At 35.9% G+C, this 9,670-nt stretch overlaps 1 protein-coding gene across 4 annotated transcripts in view; it reads left to right on the forward strand.

Annotated features, from left to right (window-relative positions):
- The window catches only part of khdrbs2 (KH domain containing, RNA binding, signal transduction associated 2), a 110,149-nt gene that overhangs the window by 46,361 nt on the left and 54,118 nt on the right, over window positions 1–9,670 (forward strand). For all 4 annotated transcript variants that reach the window (XR_001310462.1, XR_001310464.1, XR_001310472.1 and 1 more), the window contains exon 3: window positions 1,168–1,284. Coding sequence is in view for 1 of the 4 variants with exons in the window: in XM_014011380.1 (XP_013866834.1) it covers window positions 1,168–1,284 (117 nt within the window). In the remaining 3 variants the exon portion in view is untranslated. The remainder of the gene's footprint in view (window positions 1–1,167; window positions 1,285–9,670) is intronic.

The raw sequence follows: 9,670 nt of genomic DNA on the forward strand, positions 1-9,670 counted from the left end.
GTGTGATGCCATCATGTCAATATGGACCAAAATCTCTGAGGAATGCTTCCAGCACCTTGTTGAATCTATGCCACGAAGAACTGAGGCAGTTCTGAAGGCAAAAGGCTTAATTTATTTATTTTTTGGCCCTATCCTTTGCATTTAATTTAACAAAAAATTGAATAAAACTTTGAAGGCTATTGTTCCCAGCATGTTCCTGTTGTTTAAAAAATAAAACTGTAAACTTTAAAGATCTGAAATGTAAAAAAAAATGTTTATCTGTTCAGTATGAAAGGCTTCATGTATTATTTTGAAGTTTGATTATTAGATTCAAGATATCAGAAAGATTCTTCATGTGTTTTAGTTGTGTTTTTTTTTCCTTTCCTCTGCTTAGATGTTTCTCAGAAAACACACACTGGATCCAGTGATGTTATGCATTTAACCACTTAAATTAATCACCGCTAATCTTAGCAGCGTGGTGCCAGCAGCACCCCGGACCGATCCTTCTCTCAATATGAACACGAGCTGGGGCGCAGCGAGAGGAAAATGATAGCCAGAGCCTCGAGGCTTGAATCTGATGGTTTGTCATCTGGATAGTATTACTTAATTTCCCACTGGGAAGAAACTCATTATTTCTGACTTTATCTCAGCACTGACCTCTGGAACTGTTTCAGGAACGTTATTGGTTTGAGTCCATGCTCCCTTTTTTTTTTTTTTTGTCTACAGCCCAACATGGATGGCGAACGCAGATAAGATACATTACTAGTGAGAGCTCAGTTCAAGCGAGGAATAGACACAAATGTCACCCCGGACCGCAGATGAGATTCACATTCACCTTTAGGGCGTTGCGCACACAACAGCAACATGATATTGATTTATTACAAGCTACATTACAGCTTTTTTTCCCCCCTCATGACGAATGGTTAATGGAATGTGAGATTATATTGATAAAATATGATTAATAGACAGCAAACATCTTTTATGGTTAACCTTTTCTCCGAATAGATCAAATTCCTTTTGCATCTGGCACATAAAGACACTCCTTCAGTGACATTTGTCTTCAAATACATATCTGGGTTTTTCCAACGTTTGTGCTCTGCTCACATATGTTTGAAGTGCCGATAAGCCGTCTGATTCTCCCCCCCCCTTTTTTTCTTTCTCTCTTCTTCGTTCTCTCTCGTGTCACAGTTTAACTTTGTAGGGAAGCTGCTGGGCCCACGGGGGAATTCTATGAAAAGATTACAAGAGGAGACGGGAGTGAAGATGTCCATCCTTGGCAAAGGGTCCATGAGGGATAAAGAGAAGGTAAGACGTGTATTGATTTGTGCTGAAATGTGGCTGTTTGGCTGCTCGGAGAGGAATATTTACAGAAACAAAAGTGCTTTAAATTCCACCAAAGCAGAGTCGAATCCTTAACAGAGATGAATACCACTCTTGTGCAAACTTGGGTAAGCAAATACTGGATGTTTTRCTCCTGTTTGTTGCATTTTAACAGATCCTGTTAAAGTCAATTATGAATGCAAAGTGAAGAATCTCTATGCCAGAGTCATTTATCCCACTGACTTGTGGTCCCTAAGGGCCAAACMTATCCAAGCGTCTGCACAGGGAGCCTTCTGGGTCTGGTTTTCACACTTACAACACGTCTCAGACTGCTGCTATAGAGTTACACCGCTATTATTACTGTAGCCTCTGATTCAGACATCTTGACATGACAAAAGACYTGCAGCCTTCCCACGTCTTTGGTGAAACCAGAGCTTCAATTCATTAGAAGAAGACATGGTGAGAGAAAATAATACAGGGGGGCTTTTAGGAGGACTTCAAAGTGGCTGTAATTGATTTTTTTTTCTCCAAAAACCAACACTTAAATGACGGCTTGGAGACAGTGTGACAGTGTGGAAGGAGACTCGCGCCCGGATTAACAGCTTAACAGCCACCCTCAGTTTTAAGAAGCTTTGTACCTTACAATGATACATTTTCTACTGCAGCTACAGCGTTCTCTTACCCTTAATGTACCTGTTTGCAGCGGAAAAAAACAAATGTTTTTAAACTTTTATGTGCACTTTAGCTTCAGGCGGACGTCGTCAGCGAGAAGCCTATGAATGTAATCGAGCAATCAGCGGGACCAAATGAGAGTTAAAAGAGAAAATGTGCTTAGCTTAATGTTGGTCAATCATGCGAGTCAAGCTTCTTTGGGATTTTTAACAAATTCAATTCAAAAAATGTATTCATTTCATTAAAGAATAACTATATACAATAAAAACAAAGAAAATGCACAAATCAAAAATCTAAATAAAATGAAAGGTAGCAGAAGAAGAATAAACCTTATAATGTCTGCCCCTTATATCCCCAGAATATATTCAAACAAAACATAATTTACAAAACAGTACTAAATAAAAATAAAAAACATCAACTCAAACAACAATTCATATAGTTTCACATTTTAATTTTCCATATACCTTCAGAAAACTAGCTTTTATCTGTCTCTTAAATATTTACACAGATCTGGCATTTTTAAGATCATCCTCCAGACCGTTCCACAATCCTATACCCTGGATTAGAATATACCCTGGATTAAAGTACATCTTTCTCTCAAGCAAGTATGAAAATATGGCTTTACAAACATTTCCATCCCCTTGAGATAATAATAACTTTCTCTCTTAAAATTTGCCTGAATGTTGGAAGGTAATATGTTTCTGTGAGCCTTGTACATAAACAGTAAAATATTATAGTCAACCAAACCATAGAATTTCAAAATTTTCAAGTTGCAAAATAATGTATTTGATGGATGGTTGTAATATTTTCTCACGATAATTCTTACGGCTCTTTTCAGCAAAACAAAAATTGGATTTGTAATTGTTTTGCAAGCTTTACAGTAAATTAAATGTGGAACAATTACTGAATTGTACAACACAAACAGAGCTTTGTCATTGAATAACTCCCTGACTTTATACAGTACTCTAATAGATTTAGATATTTTTGTTCTTAAATAATGTATATGAGGTCTCAATGTCAGCTTGTCATCAATGATGACACCCAGAAATTTCACCTCAGTGACTTTACAGATCTCAATACCATCTACTTTAAATGAGAAATCAACAGTTGTCTTCCTATTACTAAATATTATGTAATTTGTTTTATCCAAATGTAATGACAATTTGTTTTGTTGAAACCAGTTTTGTATTTTCTCGAATTCTTTCTGTACCATCTCAAACATTTTTTCTAGATCTTTACCTAAACAAAAAAATGTATTGTCAGCAAATAAAACACTTTTGAAAAGTCCTGACACATACTAAGTCATTCACACATAAAGTAAATAACTTAAGTCCCAGTACAGAGCCTTGAGGGACTCCACATGTGATATTACCAAGTTTAGATCTTACACCATTTATTTTTATTTATTACAAATTCAGCCTCGCACTTTGTTTACATTGAGCATGGACCAGCCTTTCTGCTTTACTTTCTATTGCTTAAAAAAACTGAAATAAATATTTTAAAACTGCAGTATTTGATAGAATTCAAGATAACCGTTTTATTTTTAATTTTATACAGCCAACAGCCAAAACCTCACTAACTCTTTAAATTCATCAGAAATTAACAATCACACGTACATATAAAGGAGCATAATGGTTTGAACTTACATAGTGCCTTATCAAGTCCACATGGGCCACAAAGCGCTTTACAGAAAGCTGCAATAGGTTTTTCCTCTTTATTTATTTAAAAAGATAATTCAGTTCAGTCTCTTCCAAAATCAAAAGTGTGGATATTTGGCAGAAATCTTAGTATTAATGACTTAATTATTGTCTTTTCATTTGTTGATGGTTTTGAAAGTGATTTTTCTACTTTGTTTTAATCACGACCTTTTCTTATTAAAATGTTGGCACTTCATGGTCAATGTAATGAATAATCGATTTTAATTCAAACAAATAGCAAGTAAGTTCAATTTGACTCATTTGAACCAGACTTTTTTGTGGCAGGTCAAAAGTTCTGGGGTATTGATTTAAAGTGACACTTCCTCCAGACATCGAACTTTTCCTCCATTAAAAAGATAAAACTCTTCTTCCTTTTGCTCCTCATCATTTCTGTCTGCATCATGTGTAGTCAGYAAAAACTTTTTATTAGCATTTTTGGTAGTCAGTACAGATTTTCGTTTCTCATAATAAAGATTATTCTCAAAACAAAAAAAGAGTTCAGAGGCTAATTAACAGGCTAACAGCAACAGCATCAACAACAAAACATCCTTCACTAATTGAGCAGCTCTGCAATCAGAAATTAATAGTCTTTTTTTATGACATCAACTTAACTACAGAGACATTATCCTAATTTATGTGTTTTGGAATTGTATTCCGTGGGTTTACTATCTTATCTGTGTGARATTAACTTGTCTTTTTATTTTGTTCATATATTAAATGGAGATAAAATATTCACATGAAATTACACGTGACAATATGACTTTTTACTTTTTAATTAATCTTCCTATGGATTATGACTCAAAAGGGAGACACATCCTGTGTTTGTTCAGCCCTTATTTCAGACAACAGCACTCCTAGCATTTGACTCCGATAACAATGGCGACATACTGTTCTGATTTAGGTCTTTTCTGTTTGCGATATTGATTTTGTGTACCACCTGAGTAAGTCTGAAGGATTCTGTGATGAGAATGACACCCAGAGGTCATGGATGAAAGGCACGCTGCCAGTTAGGGCAGCTGGCCATACGGTACAATCGAACAGACCCAGCCAAAGTCCAATTACGTGCAAAAACACGTTGTCAACACCTATTTCTGCAGCTATCTCCAATTCCCCAGGAGGTTCCATCAATCCAACAGTAGTGTGATATTTCCGATTTGGCCATTTTGCATCAGGAAACCTCATCTGTCATATGGTGTAATGCATGCACGAGTATTAATCTAATTAGCATGATGTTCACAAATTAAAACACAGTGCTCAGAAATACAAAAGAAAAATCCACAGATGGTTAACTTACATGTTGTGATCTAATCTATAGGGATCTGACAGAGAATGTGAAGACAGCTGAAACCCTGGGGACACTTTTTAATTAAAGACCTCTCCCATTGAGGAAAAACACCTCTGTGATGCAAAAACAAGTGTGAATCACTAAATTGACTGACGGTTGGGAGCTGAATGACTGATAATTCCATTTCTCCTAGCCGTTACCATCACGTTGCCCTAAAGTGAAGGCACTAATGAATGAGGACAGGTTAATGGTCAGTCACTGACCTCTAAATTGTTTCAATTGACCAAATGTCTCCTCTCCAGATCTGAAATAATCTGCAATTATTTGTTTTATGTGGAAGGATTTTACACACTTAGCACTGTCTCCTGGCTTCAGTACTCCAGAACTCAGAACTTCAGAACTCCAGAACACAAACTTTAAAGTTGAGGTGCCCAAAATAGGGCCTGTGGGCAAAAATTGGTCCACCAATCCAATTGATTTGGCCCACCAGCAGTTGCCTTGGTTATGATGTTCTAATCTCCTGTTGTCCTATGTAGAAACATTGTATGTCCACTCACAGTCAATCCATCTATTGGTTCAGTGACCACATAATGGTCTGTAGTGCAGATTTCACTCATGGTGCTTATTTTAGCTTTTAATTATTTTAAGATTGAACATGATATTCAAATAACTACAGGAGATCTTTAGATTAGATTTAAGCCCACACATAGATTTATACAGTTTATAAGACCACAAATACTCATATTTTATCAATTTATGAAATGTCCCATGAGCCTTTGCTGCCCAAGCATACATCAAACTTTGCACCGGCTTAAAAACAAACAAAAAAATTGTGGCACACCGCACTGGCTGTTAGCTTAATCAAAAAATGGAATAAAAGGAATAAAAGGATTTTACTTTAAAAGTATTTGTATTTCATGTATTAAATTATTGCATTTGGCCTGCAGTCTTTGGATAGATTTTTATCTTGGCTTTGTCTGGGAAAAGGTTTGGGCACCCCTGCTTTAAAAGGTTAAAAAACAGACTTTAAAGTAGGTCAGACCTATGCAGGGTCACAGAAATGAAACAAGAACAAACGTGTAAGTTGGACAAAATCAAGTCCCTTCAAAATGACTGATTTAAAAAAAAACTGTAAGCATTAATCTAACTAGTACTCAGATATTGTGAAATGATGTCCACTATTTTATAATTACGGAAGCCGAGAGCGGATGTTTTCCGCATATAATTTTTTTCCATCATGAGAAAATCARCATATTATGTTGTTATCACAAAATAACGATGAGCGTTTTCTCGAGATAAGTTTATTTCCCGATGGTTTTCTCGAGATAACGAGTTATGGTTTTCCTCTTGTGTTCATCATTCCATGTCGTTATCATGAGAAAACCATGGGAAAAAATTATCTGCGGAATATTTCTGGAGTATTATTGCCTGAGAGTCATCAATGCTTTATTTGCTGCATTATTTAGCTTTTATTCTTTATAAAACATTTATTGTTTTGGTCTGAAAGTTTGCTTTCACCTTTTAAAAACAAGCTTTTCTGTGTACCTGCTGTTTTATTTAAGCAGCTTTGAAGACCTCACCTGTGCACCAGGAGGCCTCAGAATGTCTCGACCTTAGCACACCTATTATCATCTGCTAATCAGTCAGCCTTCACCTCAGCTGTGCCTCCTTAGTCTGTTATTGACACTTTTTACGCACCACCTTCTCTGTAGCTATCTGCCTTTTGCTGAGTTCACACCACTCGTTTGATGCGATACACTATTGAGTTTCTATTTTATGGGACTTATTATCTTTAGTGAGCATAAAGAGGACATGTCTGAGTAATAAGATGTCTATTCATATTAAATGGTTACTGTGAACTAGCTGAAGTTTCTATATTGATAAAACAATCACAGACAGTATTTTTGTTGACAGGATCATAGCAGAGATGCCTGTTATTTATTTGTTTTTGGCTGATAAATGAATTAGTTTCTATACATTGTTATTCTTATGTATGGAGGGAGGAAGCCATAAATCTTTCCAGGACATTTTTGTGTGCACTCCGAGTCCTTTCCTTATGATAAATGTAGTGATTTCTGAAATGTCTTTTTGTCTTGAGAGGAAAGCGTAAATGCTCTTTTTCAGTATGTGTCCTCGGCTCCATTCACATTACTCTGATTTTTTTTTAAATGGATATTTTCTGCTGCGCTTGCAGTCGAAAACTGCTCATCATACAAGGAGGGGAAAAGTGCAATCTGACATTTTCACATCACTACGTAATCTAAAAAAAACTTTAGACGAGGAGTCATGCTTTATTGCCTTTTCAGTCATATGTTCTATGTCTCGTTAACCAGAGGCTGTTGACATGATTCTTATTCAAATGATCTTTTAATAGTTAATGCCATTATAGTCACATTCCGACATTTTCTGAGAACGTAAAAGTTAACATAAATTTGCTATCAATAGCACAATTGTGTTAATGGTAACAAATATGCTAACCCATTTCAAACTTCAGCATGCTTTTGATAATATGAGCATCTTTGGTTATATTCATTCTGCAGGTAAATGTGACAGTCTGAATATAACAAATCTGATTTTTTCCTAATCTGAGCCAGGCCTTTTCAGTACGGGAGGTAAAACAGATACATATCTGATGTTTTCGAAAGCAACCTCAGTTTGCGTATCATTCAAACTTTTAGTGAGCTGAGAGTGAGCAGATAGATTCAAGTATTTTTGACAATTGATGCCAAACTTGTGCAGTTTATATCTAGTATTTCTGCACGTCTTCAGCTACAGAAGTCCAGCTGCTTCATCTTAGCTCTTTTAATTTTTCACGTACTGTTTGTCTCAGACCGTAATGATACTAACGTTAATGGATCGATGTTTTACTTTTAGTACGTTGCTGCACCGGAGCAGCCGGCAGGTCCAGATCTAAACATTGAACTAACAAAGTATGTCAGATAATTATTTAATCTGCTCTAATTGCACAACAGCCCTGTGATGGACTTGCGACCTATCCAGGGTGTACCCTGCCCCTTGTACTGTGACTGCTGGATATGGGCACCAGTGACCCCCGTGACCCTGAAGGGAAGAAACGGGTATAGATAATGATGTGAAGAAATTTATTTAGTCATTTAGAAACTGATTTTAAAAGCACCACACCATATTCATAGTTTTCCTTCTTAAGTATTGATTCTTATAATCCATTGTTTGACTATTGTTATGTCTCGATTAAAACAGGTTTAAATACATGCCTGAAACACCATCACAACACATAGAAATACCGTTAATCAAACATGAGGACAGGATGTCTTTATGAGTGTCTGCGATTCAGCCATAGGCCTGTAGTGGGCGTACCAGGCACTGAAGAAACATGTATATATAGACTGGGACTTCCAGTTTTCATTCAGCGTTGGTTTCATGCCTGCCTTGAGAGCATTAAATCACCATTCACTCCAGTCACTGGTGTTGTATGGTCCTTCTCTTTATATTTTAATCTATTCAACATTCAGGTGGTTTTGTCACGATTTCAGTAAACGAACACTAAATTTTCTTACAGATGGATGGATGGATAATTGCACAACCTCAGATCCGACATGCTAACAAGTAGCATCCATGTTTACTTCTGTAAATACTGAGCAGTGAGCTGAAAGACTTTGCATCTTTTTCTGCGCATGCAGGTTTCATCAGTGCTGTGGAGCGTCCAGATTGAAGTTTGGTGGATTTAAAATATATCGAGAATGTGTTCGTGCAAAAAAATCGGACTTCTTTTAAAAAAATCAGGATCAAGCATTAAGACCTGCAGTGTGAACGTAGCCTAAGTGACCTTTACATTTGCACAAATTTTAGCATATTTGTTAATTATCATCTTATAGTATTTGTGCATGGAATTGTACAATATTAACAAATTTCACAACTTAACCTAAAACCAAGATTAAATCATTTCGTTTAAACTTAAATTCAAGTAGCAAAGTAGACAAGAAAGTTATCTCATTGTGAGATGGAGTTTTGTTTGTTTCTTATTGAGACCACAAGTTATCACAGCTAAAACTTACAGCAAAATAAAATTTACCCATAAAAACAAGTTAGACTACTGTTATCTGTTGGAGCGTGACATGGTTTACATCTGACACTTTTGGTAACGCTGGATTGTTATTCAACAAAAATATATTTAGCACAAAAAGTAAGGAAATTTGTGTTTGGTAAAATATTTCATTTTTGTATTAATGCTTCTTGGCAATAAATCCTATGACTGGCAGCAKCTGGGGATACCAGAAGCTTAACAACAAGTGTCAGTATCAACAACAAAATCAGCAGTTTGGCAGTGACTGAAGATTTGGCAACCTGTGTGTAACCCATATACTCAGATCTACTGTTCATCCCACAAATGCATGTTCTTTACAAATGTGGCACCATTTAAATAGGAAAAGAGCGGCTTTCCAGCGGTATAATATTTATTACTAAGAAGCATTGTTACAACAAAGAAATAATCTACCAAACACAAGTTTCCTTACTTTTTGTGCTACAGTTAGAGGAAAACTACTGACGAATATGATTGAAATCAAAAATCATGTCTGAGTATCAATTTTCTTCTAAATGTAGCTGTGTAACTGTAATTATGAAGTTGTAACCTCGGATTTTTCAGTACTGTTTGAGTGAAAGTGAAAAGCTGATGATGTAAAAATACATTTTGTGTTGTAATAAAATAATTTTGTAACTCTTTCATTCTGTTTAATAT

Source organism: Austrofundulus limnaeus, unplaced genomic scaffold (genome assembly GCF_001266775.1).
Source record: "Austrofundulus limnaeus strain Quisiro unplaced genomic scaffold, Austrofundulus_limnaeus-1.0 Scaffold0, whole genome shotgun sequence".
Taxonomy (NCBI): domain Eukaryota; kingdom Metazoa; phylum Chordata; class Actinopteri; order Cyprinodontiformes; family Rivulidae; genus Austrofundulus; species Austrofundulus limnaeus.